We start from the raw sequence: 21,490 nt of genomic DNA, 5'->3' as shown, positions 1-21,490 counted from the left end.
TGAAGTTTTGAAACATTTTCTGACGGAGTAATAAGACAATGACCTCTGTGACGTGACCTCGGCTTTGCAACAGTCACCGTGAAGTAGTGCACGCTTTTATCCGTTATAAGATCATTTCAGAAATAATTATGCTCGGTTTACACGCTCTAAGACGGTATCTACATTTCTGAAATTAGTAACTCATAACAAAACAAGCACTACTTCACGCGTGACTGTCGCTGTTCAGCTCGTGTAGACTAGAGGGCAGAGGGCGACGATCTATTCACGTGGTTGGTTACTGAATTGAGTCAATACATGGACGACTATGGGGCGAATCCAATATGCTCGGATGCAGTACCTTATCGTCGCTCAATATAATGCAAATTATAGAATCGACACAGTTTGATAATGTAATGCAAGCATATCTTATTACATTTATTCATCAACACCTCAAAAACCCCAACTCTCTAAATTGGTGTGGTTATGCTCCAGTCAATGTCAATCCCCACCCTCCCCACCTCTTTAGTGGGGGATTTGGAAACTATTGTAAAATTTTCCAAATGCCCCACCTCCTGCGGCAAGAAGGATAGGCAAATCACCACCCAAAACAAAGCCCCCACCCTCAACCTTGGGGAACGCCACTGTCCGCCATGCTTGCTATCAGCAAGTACTCAATGAACGTACACACTCCACACATTTCACCACACTTGAAACGTAGTTACTCTTAAACCCAAGTATGAAGTATCCTTAAAACGACATTGTTTTACAATTAGAAACATGATCTTTAAACTATGTAATTAAAAAAATAGTGTGAAGATGATGTGTTTTTGTCCTGTTCCCGGCAATTCATTGATCAATTACAATTACAAACGTCACATATACAGGTTATGCACAATAAATTGCATATATTAATAGACACAATTTCACGAGTGTGATGAAGAGTGTTATTGGGGGTTAATTATGTCATTGACTTGACGACTTGTGGTATAAAATGTGGTATAAACAACGCACAATGATTTGATTCTAAATGTCCTTCATGGTTGACAGGCAGCCATAGTATAGCTATCATGCAGGAGTCAGTGTAGTGTACTAACGATATCCAAAATTCCTGAGGTAGCAAAGTTCAAACAACATAAACAAAATATCTATGTTTGATTGTCATATGCATGAGGTTAGGAAATGTACAACGGTTAAACACTTCTACCAAGTCTTCATACTGCTTTAATAAAAGTATTTTTTTTCACAGTTGTGGTATTACCAGGACAGTGAGCTCAGAATATAAACTTACGAAGAGTTTATCTGTGCTATACTGTCAAGCAGTATTATGCTGAATAATAGGCAAAAGATGGTGGTTTGCGAAAAAAGTAAGAAGAATGATACTGAGTCAAGTATTTTCAAACAGAATATGCAGACACACACCAATGACAAGCCTTTTCGTTGTGAGAAATGTAAGAACACTTTCACCTATTCAAGGAGTCTCAAACGACATATGCGATTACATAACAATGTGAAGCCTTATCATTGTGAGCAATGTGAAAAGAGTTTTACAACATCAAGTCATCTCAAATATCATATACGAACACATACCAATGAGAAGCCGTACCATTGTGAACAATGTGAAAAGAGTTTTACCTCATCAAATGGTCTCAAATATCATATACGAACACATACCAATGAGAGGCCTTATCATTGTGAGCAATGTGAAAAAAGTTATACCAGATCAAGTGATCTTAAACAGCATATACGAACACATACCAATGAGAAGCCTTACCATTGTGAACAATGTGAAAAGAGTTTTACCACATCAAGTCATCTCAAATATCATATACGAACACGCACCAATGAGAAGCCTTATCATTGTAAGCAATGTGAAAAGAGTTATACAACATCATGGAATCTCAAACAGCATATACGAACACATTCCAATGAGAAGCCCTACCATTGTGAACAATGTGAAAAGAGTTTTACCACATCAAGTCATCTCAAATATCATATACGAACACATACCAATGAGAAGTCTTATCATTGTGAGCAATGTGAAAAGAGTTATACAACATCATGGAATCTCAAACAGCATATACGAACACATACCAATGAGAAGCCTTATCATTGTGAGCAATGTAAAAAGAGATTAACCACGTCAAGTCATCTCAAACAGCATATACGAACACATACCAATGAGAAGCCTTACTACTGTGAGCAATGTGAAAATAGTTTCACCACATCAAGTCACTTATCTCTTGGAAGAAACTCATTAATTATTCATACAGAGAAGAAATATACATATAGGTGGAAATCCATAAATGGTGAAAATCATTTCACTGTCACACTCAACAGACAAGATGAGAGTTCAAATGTGGAAGAACAGAAACGATTGTTTATTATGCATACTGGGTTCATTGTTGAGAAAAGAATTCACAAACACATAGAAGAATTCAGATTGTACAGCCACAGGATTGATAAGTGCTGAATAAGTTCATTGAAATAATACATTACATTTTGCATGCTGGGTTCAGACAAAGTAGAAGAATTCAGGCTATATTGCTACAGGGTTTAAGTTTTTCGAATTAACAATCAGTGTGTAGAGAGGAATGTGAACAATTTACTATTAATTTCTAAAAAAAACAAGCCATGCATGGCACAGTTCCCGGTAGTTATCGAATTTAAGATATATAGTTTTGTTTATAGTAATATAGCTGTAATATAGCAGTGTCAGGAATATGATTATGATGATTGTTTAACATTAAAATGATTGACATTTGTATCTAATTGTCAAATGAGTACTTGTCCATATTGAGAGATCTTGCTCTGGAACAGCATTAATTAAAACAAAATCAGCCATTTTGAATACATTGTATATATCCATAACATCATGTATAATGAATATCAAAAATTGATCAGTCAAACATAATCAGTCAAAGCAAGTCAGAGATAGAAGCCCATTCATAAAAACAAAATAGCCGCCAGTCAGCCATTTTGAATCCGACCTGAAAATAAAATGACCTGCATCAGAAACCTGTAATGTCTAATGTACGTACCAAGTTTGAACGAAATCCATCCAGAAATGCTTTATATTGGATGATTTGTTAACACAAAAATGGCCACAATTTGGTCATTTTGAATAGGATCGTCAAACCAATATATCTGTATATCTATGACATGTTGTATAATGAATAATTAAAATTTGAACATAATCAGTCAAAGCAAGTCAGAGATATAGCACTAGAACCACATTCATTAATAAAATGGCTGCAAGGCTGCAAATCTTGAATCAGATCGTGAAACAAATTGATGTGCATATGTATAATATTATGCATGATTTATGTGTGAAGTTTTATTGTGATTGGTCCAGGCATGTCTAAGATACAAGTCTGGACACACAAGGGTACTAAATTATGAAAGAATGAAATATTCTTGAAACAACATTATGTTGAATAACATTGTTTTACAATGACAAAGTTTGTAAAATAGGGAGAAACTGCAATATTAGGAGACTTGAAATCAGAATCTACTGTTGACTTAATAACAATGAGAATTGTAAAGTTTCAGTTTGGAGTTAACAAATTTCATTGCGAACCAAATAATACATTTATAAATGAATATTAGATGTGGTTGATTTTGATTCGTGGTTTTAAATGTGCTCCTAGGCTCGGGTAAGCTTGCTACTACCAAACAGATGCTTTTGGAAGTCACCCATACATTGTAATTATTTTTTGTGGTTGTGGCTGATGCTAACTAACATATACTATAAACATTACACATACCAATGAATGATGAACTCAACGTAAACTCCACTGTGTCCCATTTATTGCAAGACAATCTATTCGCTTTCCTATTGGAATTTGGATAGTTGTATTACTATCCCCTCATGGTTTTAAACCACATCCACAAGGACAAAACCAACAAATACATGTATACAATATTCAGCAAACTAAACCATACCTTGGAAGTTCAAAACAAACAAAAAAGTACTATTGACGGATACATGTAAATTTAATATAATAATCATGTAAATCTTCAGTTTAAAATTGACAAGACTTGTGGAACAAAAAACATGCATTATAAACAAAATGTTTGTCTATGAGGTAGCAGGAATTTACAATACAGTACTACACTGTTCAAGGTATCAAGTTGTATTGCAGTATTACCCACATGCAAAGCAATAGCAGCAAAACAAACATCTCACAATCCAAGTTTCAATTCTATGTATAAATCGCATATGATGCAGTGACTGTAGCAATTCAAATAAAAAGCATACAATGAATAAAAGAAAAGTATTTTTTTTATCACAAACTGTGCTGCTACATGAAATGCGCTTCTACCAATTTAAGTCATGTGACCCATTGTTCAGACTGCATGTTTATTTTTGTGAATCCAAATACAGGCCTTGGACGTTTCCAAGAACCTTGATCACAAACAAACCATTAACATCCTCGTAGCCATCTTGTCGTTAACGCCACACTTTCTCATGGTATATATACCATTGTGGGATTAATACTAAACTCAAAACTAGATTAAATCCTTAAATTTTGCCAATCTCGGTGATTCAGACCATTTTTTATTGAAAAAAAAACACATCTAGTCTCAGAGTGCCAGGCTATGTAGCTTGATTCATGGATAAGTTTATTTATGTTAATTACATGCTAAAGTAGAATACACATTTTATTTCATTATAAACAACCCAAATACTGATCTTTTAGTTCGTAGACACTGAAAGTTTACAAAGCTAATCAAAACATTATTCAAACTTCCTGTAAAGCAGACTCAAATCTGATGCATTTGTGGCCATTTTACTGAAAACCATTTGGCTATTGTGTAGGCTATTACTCCATAGCTATGATCGTGATGCTTCTACTTAAGTTTGGATTTATTCAACCTAGAAACAGTCACATCTAAAGAAAAATACTCTCTATGAACCATCATACACATAAAAAATCAAAAACATTTTTACTGTATTCTAACAGAGAAAAACAATGTAAACATCAGTTATATCATTACAAAATAAAATGTCTGTCTCAAGGATTTTTGGAAAAATAAAGGCGACAGGTGTAAAACTATCAATGATTAATCACGATTAAAAGAAATGGACACTTTATTATGCACAAAATAAAAAAAACACCAATGTGTGCCAATAAAAAACACTTCAAATGAGTCAGACAGCTTTTCAAATGTGAACAGACTACAAATTGTAGAAACAACCACCACAATTATTTACAATACTGAGATTTCTAAAATATTCACCCTGGAATATACCCTCACATTTCATTCAAATTCAAAGAATACACTTCCATTGGCTATGGAAGCCATTTGGTAATGTAATGACAATTACCCATGATTCTTTGCAAGTTTTATCATTCATTGACGATTTGTCACCGCGTAACGTTGTGATTGGTCATGTTGTTTTCAATAATTTTTTGAAATTGATAAAGGTTTATTAATATTTGATATATATAAACATTCCTGCATACATGAAATTCAATGTACATATCTCAAAAATTATTTTAAAATGAAATATTAAAGCGTTACACACTTAAAAATTGTGTGTAGACGTACAAATAGTATTTTACATGTAATGTAGTCACATGAGACGTGACAAGTAATGACAACTGTAAAACATTAAATAATGCAAAGCATATAGCAATCATAACTAAGGTCAATGTTGCGGCTAGCAATCATTTCAAAATACGCATTATTTTGTTAAATCATACACCAAGTGATGAAAAGAAAAGAAAAAAAAACATTTTAGTGATTGGGTATGATTAGATACTTCATCGAAATGTTGAAGACGAGAAAGAAACGCATTAGAATTCAGGAAAGAGCAGCAGGTACAATAAATGACTTCATGAAATTGTATGATCGATGAAATTAAAATCGAAGTCCAAGTTAAATAAATTATTATACATGTACACGGCATTTTGGAAAGCCATGAATGTTTTTACATGGGATTTATAAAAATGGTTTGGAAACATCAACCCCTGGAAAACCCTTACGCTACATTCAAATCAGAAAGTATTTTTTATTTTAATAAAGAAAACTTTTGGTATTACCCACAAGTCTTTGTATCTTTATTTATTTATGCATATCCATTAAATATATTCAATGCTTCATAGTAATTACATGCAAATATATATTTTGTATATTATTAAGTATTATTATACATGCAGCTCCGTAACAATAGAATTTACCATTCCGTAAGAAAAATCACTCAAACCTTTCAATATTTGGGGTAGCTATATTTACACGACATTTTCCATTGCCATTTTGGGCGGCTATCAATACATTAGGAAAAAGATTATAAGGTTAAAAAAATGTTTTACATACAAAGCAATGGTAGTATTTTGCATCGCAAAACAGGCTCGTCTCTCCTTCATCCAGATAATTTCAGATATGTCACCACAGAGAAACAACACATTTTGCAAACTATGTTGATGGTACATGTACATGATCTGCGGATGAATGGCAATATAAGCTACAAATACAACGTGTTACCATTGTAACGAGTATAAAATATAACATAGTACAAGTATTACACAGTCTAATGTTGCCATGACAATCACTCTAAATCTATATGTGTGTGGAAGGGGGTCAAATTATCTGATGCAGTCTTTCATCATTGAATGTGTAATACAAGACCATTGGTGCACTGGCCACAGACGCTGCCATCCACTGTAACAGCGATTTTAATTGGACATCACCTCCAAATGCACCACATCCCCAATTACCAGTTGCGATTTGCCTTCTACCATTCAAGTCAGGGTAACCAACCATATCATCATTAGTGGCCAATCTTATACCCTCCTCTTTGATTTGATTCTAAATGGCCAACATGGTAGACAGGCAACCATATTTGTTTTAGTTTTAGGTCTGCTGTCATCAGAAATGACTGAGAGCGGCGCTGTTTATATAGGGGAATGGATGTTGTAATCTACCAACCTTCAACATAAATAACTTCTTCTTGAAAAGCACTTGTCTAATAGCTTGGATTCTTGTTATGTAGGTAGTTTCCGTGGACCTCTGCCAGATATGTTCATTTATTGACGCTATTTCCAATATTCCAAACAAAAACGTAGGTGATTCCATTTAATCTGTTTCAGTTACTTCTTTCAACCATGTAACTTACATAGCTCATCCAACCAAAAGCCACACTCATTTTATGAAAAAAAGCCAGAGTATAGCTAACTTCAAACACTTCTACCAAGTCTTCATGCAGTGTAGTGTACTAACCATATGCGAAATTTCTGAGGTAGCAATGCTCAAACAACGTTAACAAAATATCAATGTTTGATTGTCATAAGCAAGTGGTAAGAAAATGTACAAAGGTCAAATACTTCTACCAAGTTTTCATCCTGCTTTAATAAATGTATGTGTGTTTTTTCGCTGTTGCAGTATTACCAAGACAGTGAGCTCAGAATATAAAATTACGAAGTGTTTACCTGTGCTATACTGTCAAGCAGTAATATGCTGAATAGTAGGCTAAAGATGGTGGTTTGCGAAAAAGTAAGAAGAATGTTACTGAGTCAGGTATCAAGTCAACACACACCAATGGCAAGCCTTTTCATTGCGAGAAATGTACAAAAACCTTCATCTCATCAAGTCATCTCAAACGATTTGTACGAACACATACCAATGTGAAGCCTTATCATTGTGAACAGTATGAGAACAGTGTAACAAATAGTGTGTGGAGTGAAATGTGAACAATTTACTAATAATTTCTGAAAATGGCTGTCTGTATTTCTTAAAGCACATTAGTTTCGAGAAATACTGATATATGTTGAGGTATAGTCGTTAGCATGTTTCTCTATCTTTCTAACTATATCTCTATTCGTATGTCAGTTTTTATGTCATTAAACAGGCAACTGGAATATATAATTTTTGGTGTTACTTCAATTTTGTGAACAAATAGGCAATATATTGTTGAAAAAATGAATAATTTCCACTAAGTTAAAGTAGGATGTTACTCTGGATAATTCAAATTCAAAAAAAAAAAAATAAACACGGCAATTTATATACAACTCCTATAAATATTATGAATATATATCTAACAAATGTTTTCCAGGATTAATACATTAATCATTTCTGAACTTTGAGCTAGTCAAGTCCCAAGGTTTGGAATTCAGATGTCAAAAGCAGAGTTCATTCTCAGTTATTGAAATATGAATATATTATTTATTTCTGAACTTTGAACTTGCTCAAGTCCCTATGTTTGGAAGTTTAGATGCTAAAAACAGTTCTTTCTCAATTATTGAAATATGAATACATCGCTCATTTCTGAGTTTAGAGCATGGCCAAATGCTAAAGTGTGTAATTTTAGATGCTAAAAAAGTTTTTTTATCAAATATTGTTGACCAAAGGGCGTTCAAACCACGTCTCTCGAATTGGTAGTCATTACCTATAATCCCTACTCTATAGGGGTTTGGTTGTGATATTTATATAAACATAGATGTTTCAAAAATACATCGTTCCGTGATATGCTCGACAATGCACTAAATAGAGCCTATTGTGTTTATGCAAATACACCGTTCACTGACAGCAATGTGACGAAACAGTGTGTGAATTTATTTCATTATACTGTTGTAGTATAAGTCGCTGAAGTCGTTTCCGACCTCGTGGATTTCACAGGATATTGAATACAAATACATGTATACAGTATTCAGAAAACCTTATCCAGAGTTATGGGAACCAGAACTAGAAATTGGTAGAAGGTTGTGAATGGACAGGATCCTCTCACTAAGTGTACGTGGTTGTCGATGTAGATCCATAGACTTGGCCACAATTTGTCAATGTCAACAACGTTTGGATGTGACCCACAGTGGTTATTTAACGTTACCTTTCGATGATCAATGAGCGCTTTGCACCAACTATACGATGGCACTGTTACGCATGCGTTGTGGAATACCTGAGAACAAATAGAAGCGTATGCACTGCGTGCACGAAAGCCATGAAAGACTTTGAAACTATACAGCGCCACCAATTTCTGTTCTCTGCACTATGTGGCCAGAGAGGAAATAGAAGTGAAAAACAAATACTACTAATGGATAAATATCATCTTCAGTTTGAAATTGACAAGACTAGCAGGTAGTAGGAATTTATACAATACTGCACTGTTCAAGTTATCAAGTTATATTGCATTATTAAGTATATGCAAATTAATTACTACATAATTCTCGCAATCAGTGTTTGAATTGTGTAAAACCATATGGAACCCATATAGAACACAACACAGTGCGACGATCGTGGCAATATTAAGGTAATTTCCATTGTAGATTTATCTTTATCATACGGTGGTTATTAAGTTTATAAAATCAACATAGATAATTTGTGAATGAATATAATGGTGTTGTGTATTTGGGTGTAGTCTAACCCAAGCATGCTTTGCACATAAGTAATTTATTTTATAATATGAAAACGTTTTGTAAACATAATTAAAAAATCGACGATGAAAAATCAAATCAAATCAAACTTCCAGAATAGAGTATATGCCAGGCCAATAATATAACAATCTTTTTACTGCGTGTAAAAAGGTTTTATTATAGGCCTTTGTGTTGATTTCATTTCCACGTGTATCCGTAAATATTAATTACTTTGTAGACGCAAAGGAAAGAGGGAATATTCAGAAATTCAAAAATACACAAAAAACAAATTGATCCTCATTTCATATCGTCAGATTAGAACTTATTCTCATAAATATTATCGGAAGGAGAAGGGAGTTACATGTAATGGCCTGTAATGCTCGCAGTATCATGATGGCCAAACCAAAACGAAGTTATCATCATATTAGTCTGTAGAGGGCGATGATGTCAGTGACTCCATTTTGACGAAACCATGTGATTTGCTTTTAAGTGGACCAATTTTCACTGTCTTTGTCAATGATTTTCAAGTATTCATCCGTCACTAACGTCCGATTTTCAATCGTAAGTATGCTGTCAACATTTTAGTCGATAAAGGGGTCATATCGTATTTGAAGTTTTGAAACATTTTCTGACGGAGTAATAAGACAATGACCTCTGTGACGTGACCTCGGCTTTGCAACAGTCACCGTGAAGTAGTGCACGCTTTTATCCGTTATAAGATCATTTCAGAAATAATTATGCTCGGTTTACACGCTCTAAGACGGTATCTACATTTCTGAAATTAGTAACTCATAACAAAACAAGCACTACTTCACGCGTGACTGTCGCTGTTCAGCTCGTGTAGACTAGAGGGCAGAGGGCGACGATCTATTCACGTGGTTGGTTACTGAATTGAGTCAATACATGGACGACTATGGGGCGAATCCAATATGCTCGGATGCAGTACCTTATCGTCGCTCAATATAATGCAAATTATAGAATCGACACAGTTTGATAATGTAATGCAAGCATATCTTATTACATTTATTCATCAACACCTCAAAAACCCCAACTCTCTAAATTGGTGTGGTTATGCTCCAGTCAATGTCAATCCCCACCCTCCCCACCTCTTTAGTGGGGGATTTGGAAACTATTGTTGTAAAATTTTCCAAATGCCCCACCTCCTGCGGCAAGAAGGATAGGCAAATCACCACCCAAAACAAAGCCCCCACCCTCAACCTTGGGGAACGCCACTGTCCGCCATGCTTGCTATCAGCAAGTACTCAATGAACGTACACACTCCACACATTTCACCACACTTGAAACGTAGTTACTCTTAAACCCAAGTATGAAGTATCCTTAAAACGACATTGTTTTACAATTAGAAACATGATCTTTAAACTATGTAATTAAAAAAATAGTGTGAAGATGATGTGTTTTTGTCCTGTTCCCGGCAATTCATTGATCAATTACAATTACAAACGTCACATATACAGGTTATGCACAATAAATTGCATATATTAATAGACACAATTTCACGAGTGTATTAAAGAGTGTTATTGGGGGTTAATTATGTCATTGACTTGATGACTTGTGGTATAAAATGTGGTATAAACAATACACAATTATTTGATTCTAAATGTCCTGCATTGTTGACAGGCAGCCATTGTATAGCTATCATGCAGGAGTCAGTGTAGTGTACTAACCATATGCGAAATTTCTGAGGTAGCAAAGTTCAAACAACATAAACAAAATATCAATGTTTGATTGTCATATGCATGAGGTAAAAAAATGTACAAAGGTCGAACACTTCTACCAAGACTTCATCCTGCTTTAATAAAAGTATTTTGGTTCTTTTCACAGTTGCGGTATTACCAGGACAGTGAGCTCAGAATATGAACTTACAAAGAGTTTATCTGTGCTATACTGTCAAGCAGTATTATGCTGAATAGTAGGCAAAAGATGATGGTTTGCGAAAAAAGTAAGAAGAATATTACTGAGTCAAGTATTTTCAAACAGAATATGCAGACACACACCAATGACAAGCCTTTTCGTTGTGAGAAATGTGAGAAAACCTTCACCTATTCAAGGAGTCTCAAACGACATATGCAATTACATAACAATGTGAAGCCTTATCATTGTGAACAATGTGAAAAGAGTTTTACCACATCAAATGGTCTCAAATATCATATACGAACACATACCAATGAGAAGCCTTACCATTGTGAACAATGTGAAAAGAGTTTTACCACATCAAGTCATCTCAAACGGCATATACGAACACATTCCAATGAGAAGCCCTACCATTGTGAACAATGTGAAAAGAGTTTTACCACATCAAATGGTCTCAAAGATCATATACGAACACATACCAATGAGAAGCCTTACCATTGTGAACAATGTGAAAAGAGTTTTACCACATCAAGTCATCTCAAACGGCATATACGAACACATACCAATGAGAAGCCTTACCATTGTGAACAATGTGAAAAGAGTTTTACCACATCAAGTCATCTCAAATATCATATACGAACACATACCAATGAGAAGCCTTGCCATTGTGAACAATGTGAAAAGAATTTTACCACATCAAGTCATCTCAAACGGCATATACGAACACATTCCAATGAGAAGCCCTACCATTGTGAACAATGTGAAAAGAGTTTTACCACATCAAGTCATCTCAAATATCATATACGAACACATACCAATGAGAAGCCCTACCACTGTGAGCAGTGTGAAAAGAGTTTTACCACATCAAGTCATCTCAAATATCATATACGAACACATACCAATGAGAAGCTTTACCACTGTAAGCAATGTGAAAAGAGTTTCACCACATCAAGTCACTTATCTCATGAAAGAACCTTATTAAATATTCATACAGAGAAGAAATATACATATAGGTGGAAATCCATAAATGGTGAAAATCAGTTCACTGTCACACTCAACAGACAAAATGAGAGTTCAAATGTGGAAGAACAGAAACGATTGTTTATTATGCATACTGGGTTCATTGTTGAGAAAAGAATTCACAAACACATAGAAGAATTCAGATTGTACAGCCACAGGGTTGATAAGTGCTGAATAAGTTCATTGAAATAATACATTACATTTTGCATGCTGGGTTCAGACAAAGTAGAAGAATTCAGGCTATATTGCTACAGGGTTTAAGTTTTTCGATTTAACAATCAGTGTGTAGAGAGAAATGTGAACAATTTACTATTAATTTCTAAAAAAAAACAAGCCATGCATGGCACAGTCCCCGGTAGTTATCGAATTTAAGATATATCTGATTGTCAAATGAGTACTTGTCCATATTGAGAGATCTTGCTCTGGAACAGCATTAATTAAAACAAAATCAGCCATTTTGAATACATTGTATATATCCATAACATCATGTATAATGAATATCAAAAATTGATCAGTCAAACATAATCAGTCAAAGCAAGTCAGAGATATGGCTCTAGAAGCCCATTCATAAAAACAAAATAGCCGCCAGTCGGCCATTTTGAATCCGACCTGAAAATAAAATGACGTGCATCAGAAACCTGTAATGTCTAATGTACGTACCAAGTTTGAACGAAATCCATCCAGAAATGCTTGATATTGGATGATTTGTTAGCACAAAAATGGCCACAATTTGGTCATTTTGAATAGGATCGTCAAACCAATATATCTGTATATCTATGACATGTTGTATAATGAATAATTAACATTTGAACATAATCAGTCAAAGCAAGTCAGAGATATAGCACTGGAACCAAATTCATTAATAAAATGGCTGCAAGACTGCAAATCTTGAATCAGAACGTGAAACAAATTGATGTGCATTTGTATAATATTATGCATGATTTATGTGTGAAGTTTTATTGTGATTGGTCCAGGCATGTCTAAGATACAAGTCTGGACACACAAGGGTACTAAATAATGAAAGAATGAAATATTCTTGAAACAACATTATGTTGAATAACATTGTTTTACAATGACAAAGTTTGTAAAATAGAGAGAAGCTGCATCATTAAGAGAATTGAAATCAGAATCTAATGTTGACTAAATAACGATGAGAATTGGAAAGTTTCAGTTTGGTGTTAACAAATTTCATTGCGAAACAAATAATACATTTATAAATGAATATTAGATGTGGTTGATTTTGATTCGTGGTTAGTGGTTTTAAATGTGCTCCTAGGCTCGGGTAAGCTTGCTACTACCAAACAGATGCTTTTGGAAGTCACCCATACATTGTAATTATTTTTTGTGGTTATGGCAGATGCTAACTAACATATACTATAAACATTACACACACCAATGAATGATGAACTCAATGTAAACTCCACTGTGTCCCATTTATTGCAAGACAATCTATTCTCTTTCCTATGGGAATTTGGATAACGTTATTACTATCCCCCTCATGGTGTTAAACCACATCCACAAGGACAAAACCAACAAATACGTGTATACAGTATTCGGCAAACTAAACCATACATTGGAAGTTCAAAATAAACAAGCCATGCATGGCACAGTCCCCGTTAGTTATCAAATTTAAAATATATAGTTTTGTTTATAGTAATATAGCTGGAATATAACCATGTCAGGAATATGATTTTTTAACATTAAAATGATTGACATTTGTATCTGATCGTCAAAAAAGTACTTGTCCATATTGAGAGATGTTGCTCTGGAACAGCATTCAAAATCAGCCATTTTGAATACATGTATATATATAACATGATGTATAACGAATATATAAAATTTGAATATAATCAGTCAAAGCATTTAAGAGATATGGCTCTAGAAGCCCAATCATTAAAACAAAATGGCCACCAGACAGCTATTTTGAATCCGATCTGAAAAATAAATGATGTGCATCAGGAACCTGTAATGTCTAACATATGTACCAAGTTTGAATGAAATCCATCCATAAATGATTGATATTTGATGATTTTTTAGCACAAAAATGGCCACCATTTGGCCATTTTGAATAGGATCGTCAAACCAATATATCTGTCTATCTATGACAAGATGTATAATGAATATTTAAAATTTGAACATAATCAGTGAAAGCAAGTCAGAGATATTGTCTAATGTATATACCAAGTTTGAACAAAATCCATCTGTAAACAGCCGAGAAATACTTGATTTTGATGATTTTTTAGCACAAAAATGGCCGCCATTCGGCCATCTTGAATCAGATTGTAAAACAAAATGATGTGCATCAAGGTCCTATAATGTCTACCCGGTAATGTATATACCAAGTTTGAACAAAATCCATCTGTAAACAGCCGCGAAATACTTGATTTTGATGATTTTTTAGCACAAAAATGTCCACCATTCGGCCATCTTGAATCAGATCGTGAAACAAATTGATGTGCATATGTATACTATCATGTATGATATATGTGTGAAGTTTGATTGTGATTGGTCCAGGCATTTCTAAGATACAGGTAGGGACGCACGCACGTACACACGGAGGTCAAAACATAAGTCCCCGTTTTCGGACTGCGTCCGAACGGGGACTAACAAAAATGTACTATTGATGGATACATGTATATTATAATAATCATGTAAATCTTCAGTTTAAAATTGACAAGACTTGTAAAAATATGCATTATAAACAAAATATTTGTCTATGAGGTAGCAGGAATTTACAATACAGTACTACACTGTTCAAGGTATCAAGTTATATTGCAGTATTACCCACATGCAAAGCAATAGCAGCAAAACAAACATCTCACAATCCAAGTTTCAATTCTATGTATAAATCGCATATGATGCAGTGACTGTAGCAATTCAAATAAAGCATACAATGAATAAAAGAAAAATATTTTTTTTAATCACAAACTGTGCTGCTACATGAAATGCGCTTCTACCAATTTAAGTCATGTGACCCATTGTTCAGACTGCATGTTTATTTTTGTGAATCCAAATACAGGCCTCGGACGTTTCCAAGAACCTTGATCACAAACAAACCATTAACATCCTCGTAGCCATCCTGTCGTTAACCGCACACTTTCTCATGGTATATATATCATTGTGGGATTAATACTAAACTCAAAACTAGATTAAATCCTTAAATTTTGCCAATCTCGGTGATTCAGACCATTTTTTATTTAAAACAAACACATATCTAGTCTCAGAGTGCCAGGTTATGTAGCTTGATTCATGGTTAAGTTCATTTATGTTAATTACATGCTAAAGTAGAATACACATTTTATTTCATTATAAAAAACTCAAATACCTATCTTTTAGTTCACTGAAAGTTTACAAAGCTAATCAAAACATTATTCAAACTTCCTGTAAAGCAGACTCAAATCTGATGCATTTGTGGCCATTTTACTGAAAACCATTTGGCTATTGTGTAGGCTATTACTCCATAGCTATGATCGTGATGCTTCTACTTAAGTTTGGATTTATTCAACCTAGAAACAGTCACATCTAAAGAAAAATACTCTCTATGAACCATCATACACATAAAAAATCAAAAACATTTTTTCTGTATTTTAACAGAGAAAAACAATGTAAACATCAGTTATATCATTACAAAATAAAATGTCTGTCTCAAGGATTTTTGGAAAAATAAAGGCGACAGGTGTAAAACTATCAATGATTAATCACGATTAAAAGAAATGGACACTTTATTATGCACAAAATAAAAAAAAACACCAATGTGTGCCAATAAAAAACACTTCAAATGAGTCAGACAGCTTTTCAAATGTGAACAGACTACAAATTGTAGAAACAACCACCACAATTATTTACAATACTGAGATTTCTAAAATATTCACCCTGGAATATACCCTCACATTTCATTCAAATTCAAAGAATACACTTCCATTGGCTATGGAAGCCATTTGGTAATGTAATGACAGTTACCCATGATTCTTTGCAAGTTTTATCATTCATTGACGATTTGTCACCGCGCAACGTTGTGATTGGTCAAGTTGTTTTCAATAATTTTTTGAAATTGATAAAGGTTTATTAATATTTGATATATATAAACATTCCTGCATACATGAAATTCAATGTACATATCTCAAAAATTGTTTTAAAATGAAATATTAAAGCGTTACACACTTAAAAATTGTGTGTAGACGTACAAATAGTATTTTACATGTATTTTAGTCACATGAGACGTGACAAGTAATGACAACTGTAAAACATTAAATAATGCAAAGCATATAGCAATCATAACTAAGGTCAATGTTGCAACTAGCAATCATTTCAAAATACGCATTTTTTTGTTAAATCATACACCAAGTGATGAAAAGAGTGAAAATTAAAAAACATTTGCGTGATTGGATATGATTAGATACTTCATCGAACTGTTGAAGACGAGAAAGAAACGCATTAGAATTCAGGAAAGAGCAGCAGGTACAATAAATGACTTCATGAAATTGTATGATCGATGAAATTAAAATCGAAATCAAAGTTAAATAAATTATTATACACGGCATTTTGGAAAGCCATGAATGTTTTTACAGGGGAATTTATAGAAATGGTTTGGAAACATCAACCCCTGGAAAACCCTTACGCTACATTCAAATCAGAAAGTATTTTTTATTTTAATAAAGAAAACTTTTGGTATTACCCACAAGTCCTTGCATCTTTATTTATTTATGCATATCCATTAAATATATTCAATACTTCATAGTAATTACATGCAAATATATATTTTGTATATTATTAAGTATTATTATACATGGAGCTCCGTAACAATAGAATTTACCATTCCGTCAGAAAAATCACTCAAACTTTTCAATATTTGGGGTAGCTATATTTACACGACATTTTCCATTGCCATTTTGGGCGGCTATCAATACATTAGGAAAAAGATTATAAGGTTAAAAAAATGTTTTACATACAAAGCAATGGTAGTATTTTGCATCGCAAAACAGGCTCGTCTCTCCTTCATCCAGTTAATTTCAGATATGTCACCACAGAGAAACAAGACATTTTGCAAACTATGTTGATGGTACATGTACATGATCTGCGGATGGATGGCAATATAAGCTACAAATACAACGTGTTACCATTGTAACGAGTATAAAATATAACATAGTACAAGTATTACACAGTCTAATGTTGCCATGACAATCACTCTAAACCTATATGTGTGTGGAAGGGGGTCAAATTACCTGATGCAGTCTTTCATCATTGAATATGTAATACAAGACCATTGGTGCACTGGCCACAGACGCTGCCATCCATTGTAGCAGCGATTTTAATTGGACATCACCTCCAAATGCACTACATCCCCAATTACCAGTTGCGATTGGCCTTCTACCATTCAAGTCAGGGTAACCAACCATATCATCATTAGTGGCCAATCTTATACCCTCCTCTTTGATTCGATTCTAAATGTCCAACATGGTAGACAGGCAACCATATTTGTTTTAGGTTTAGGTCTGCTGTCATCAGAAATGACTGAGAGCGGCGCTGTTTATATAGGGGAATGGATGTTGTAATCTACCAACCTTCAACATAAATAACTTCTTCTTGAAAAGCACTTGTCTAATAGCTTGGATTCTTGTTATGTAGGTAGTTTCCGTGGACCTCTGCCAGATATGTTCATTTATTGACGCTATTTCCAATATTCCAAACAAAAACGTAGGTGATTCCATTTAATCTGTTTCAGTTACTTCTTTCAACCATGTAACTTACATAGCTCATCCAACCAAAAGCCACACTCATTTTATGAAAAAAAAGCCAGAGTATAGCTAACTTCAAACACTTCTACCAAGTCTTCATGCAGTGTAGTGTACTAACCATATGCGAAATTTCTGAGGTAGCAATGCTCAAACAACGTTAACAAAATATCAATATTTGATTGTCATAAGCAAGTGGTAAGAAAATGTACAAAGGTCAAATACTTCTACCAAGTTTTCATCCTGCTTTAATAAATGTATGTGTGTTTTTCGCTGTTGCAGTATTACCAAGACAGTGAGCTCAGAATATAAAATTACGAAGTGTTTACCTGTGCTATACTGTCAAGCAGTAATATGCTGAATAGTAGGCTAAAGATGGTGGTTTGCGAAAAAGTAAGAAGAATGTTACTGAGTCAGGTATCAAGTCAACACACACCAATGGCAAGCCTTTTCATTGCGAGAAATGTACAAAAACCTTCACCTCATCAAGTCATCTCAAACGACTTGTACGAACACATACCAATGTGAAGCCTTATCATTGTGAACAGTATGAGAACAGTGTAACAAATAGTGTGTGGAGTGAAATGTGAACAATTTACTAATAATTTCTGAAAATGGCTGTCTGTATTTCTTAAAGCACATTAGTTTCGAGAAATACTGATATATGTTGAGGTATAGTCGTTAGCATGTTTCTCTATCTTTCTAACTATATCTCTATTCGTATGTCAGTTTTTATGTCATTAAACAGGCAACTGGAATATATAATTTTTGGTGTTACTTCAATTTTGTGAACAAATAGGCAATATATTGTTGAAAAAATGAATAATTTAAGTTACCTAACTAAGTTAAAGTAGGATGTTACTCTGGATAATTCAAGTTCAAAAAAAAAAAAAAAACACGGCAATTTATATACAACTCCTATAAATATTATGAATATATATCTAACAAATGTTTTCCAGGATTAATACATTAATCATTTCTGAACTTTGAGCTAGTCAAGTCCCAAGGTTTGGAATTCAGATGTCAAAAGCAGAGTTCATTCTCAGTTATTGAAATATGAATATATTATTTATTTCTGAACTTTGAACTTGCTCAAGTCCCTATGTTTGGAAGTTTAGATGCTAAAAACAGTTCTTTCTCAATTATTGAAATATGAATACATCGCTCATTTCTGAGTTTAGAGCATGGCCAAATGCTAAAGTGTGTAATTTTAGATGCTAAAAAAGTTTTTTTATCAAATATTGTTGACCAAAGGGCGTTCAAACCACGTCTCTCGAATTGGTAGTCATTACCTACAATCCCTACTCTATAGGGGTTTGGTTGTGATATTTATATAAACATAGATGTTTCAAAAATACATCGTTCCGTGATATGCTCGACAATGCACTAAATAGAGCCTATTGTGTTTATGCAAATACACCGTTCACTGACAGCAATGTGACGAAACAGTGTGTGAATTTATTTCATTATACTGTTGTAGTATAAGTCGCTGAAGTCGTTTCCGACCTCGTGGATTTCACAGGATATTGAATACAAATACATGTATACAGTATTCAGAAAACCTTATCCAGAGTTATGGGAACCAGAACTAGAAATTGGTAGAAGGTTGTGAATGGATGGTGATGCCAGACTTTGGTAGTGAGAGGATTCGTTGAACATGAAGTTCAAAGGATCCTCTCACTAAGTGTACGTGGTTGTCGATGTAGATCCATAGACTTGGCCACAATTTGTCAATGTCAACAACGTTTGGATGTGACCCACAGTAGACAGTGGTTATTTAACGTTGCCTTTCGGTGATCAATGAGCGCTTTGCACCAACTATACGATGGCACTGTTACGCATGCGTTGTGGAATACCTGAGAACAAATAGAAGCGTATGCACTGCGTGCACGAAAGCCACGAAAGACTTTGAAACTATACAGCGCCACCAATTTCTGTTCTCTGCACTATGTGGCCAGAGAGGAAATAGAAGTGAAAAACAAATACTACTAATGGATAAATATCATCTTCAGTTTGAAATTGACAAGACTAGCAGGTAGTAGGAATTTATACAATACTGCACTGTTCAAGTTATCAAGTTATATTGCATTATTAAGTATATGCAAATTAATTACTACATAATTCTCGCAATCAGTGTTTGAATTGTGTAAAACCATATGGAACCCATATAGAACACAACACAGTGCGACGATCGTGGCAATATTAAGGTAATTTCCATTGTAGATTTATCTTTATCATACGGTGGTTATTAAGTTTATAAAATCAACATAGATAATTTGTGAATGAATATAATGGTGTTGTGTATTTGGGTGTAGTCTAACCCAAGCATGCTTTGCACATAAGTAATTTATTTTATAATATGAAAACGTTTTGTAAACATAATTAAAAAATCGACGATGAAAAATCAAATCAAATCAAACTTCCAGAATAGAGTATATGCCAGGCCAATAATATAACAATCTTTTTACTGCGTGTAAAAAGGTTTTATTATAGGCCTTTGTGTTGATTTCATTTCCACGTGTATCCGTAAATATTAATTACTTTGTAGACGCAAAGGAAAGAGGGAATATTCAGAAATTCAAAAATACACAAAAAACAAATTGATCCTCATTTCATATCGTCAGATTAGAACTTATTCTCAGAAATATTATCGGAAGGAGAAGGGAGTTACATGTAATGGCCTGTAATGCTCGCAGTATCATGATGGCCAAACCAAAACGAAGTTATCATCATATTAGTCTGTAGAGGGCGATGATGTCAGTGACTCCATTTTGACGAAACCATGTGATTTGCTTTTAAGTGGACCAATTTTCACTGTCTTTGTCATTGATTTTCAAGTATTCATCCGTCACTAACGTCCGATTTTCAATCGTAAGTATGCTGTCAACATTTTAGTCGATAAAGGGGTCATATCGTATTTGAAGTTTTGAAACATTTTCTGACGGAGTAATAAGACAATGACCTCTGTGACGTGACCTCGGCTTTGCAACAGTCACCGTGAAGTAGTGCACGCTTTTATCCGTTATAAGATCATTTCAGAAATAATTATGCTCGGTTTACACGCTCTAAGACGGTATCTACATTTCTGAAATTAGTAACTCATAACAAAACAAGCACTACTTCACGCGTAACTGTCGCTGTTCAGCTCGTGTAGACTAGAGGGCAGAGGGCGACGATCTATTCACGTGGTTGGTTACTGAATTGAGTCAATACATGGACGACTATGGGGCGAATCCAATATGCTCGGATGCAGTACCTTATCGTCGCTCAATATAATGCAAATTATAGAATCGACACAGTTTGATAATGTAATGCAAGCATATCTTATTACATTTATTCATCAACACCTCAAAAACCCCAACTCTCTAAATTGGTGTGGTTATGCTCCAGTCAATGTCAATCCCCACCCTCCCCACCTCTTTAGTGGGGGATTTGGAAACTATTGTTGTAAAATTTTCCAAATGCCCCACCTCCTGCGGCAAGAAGGATAGGCAAATCACCACCCAAAACAAAGCCCCCACCCTCAACCTTGGGGAA

The 21,490-nt window shown here is 34.3% G+C and overlaps 1 protein-coding gene across 1 annotated transcript; it reads left to right on the top strand.

Annotated features, from left to right (window-relative positions):
• Window positions 1–1,324: 1,324 nt before the first annotated feature.
• On the top strand, window positions 1,325–13,131 carry LOC146750406 (uncharacterized). The gene is made up of 2 exons (XM_085496581.1): window positions 1,325–2,285; window positions 11,218–13,131. Exons 1-2 carry the CDS (start codon window positions 1,325–1,327, stop codon window positions 12,393–12,395), a joined length of 2,139 nt encoding a protein of 712 aa, XP_085352707.1. The 3' UTR covers window positions 12,396–13,131.
• Window positions 13,132–21,490: the final 8,359 nt, after the last annotated feature.

Source organism: Saccoglossus kowalevskii, chromosome 1 (genome assembly GCF_978046115.1).
Source record: "Saccoglossus kowalevskii chromosome 1, keSacKowa6.1, whole genome shotgun sequence".
Classification (NCBI taxonomy): Eukaryota; Metazoa; Hemichordata; class Enteropneusta; family Harrimaniidae; genus Saccoglossus; species Saccoglossus kowalevskii.
Note: the sequence above shows the minus strand (reverse complement) of the source record. Positions and strands in the feature narration are given on the sequence as shown.

Coding starts and splice junctions, on each gene's coding strand:
- LOC146750406 (XM_085496581.1), top strand. CDS start 1,325: ATGGTGGTTTGCGAAAAAAGTAAGAAGAATGATACTGAGTCAAGTATT. Junction 2,286..11,217: donor TAGGTGGAAATCCATAAATG/GTGAAAATCATT, acceptor GAACTTACAAAG/AGTTTATCTGTGCTATACTG.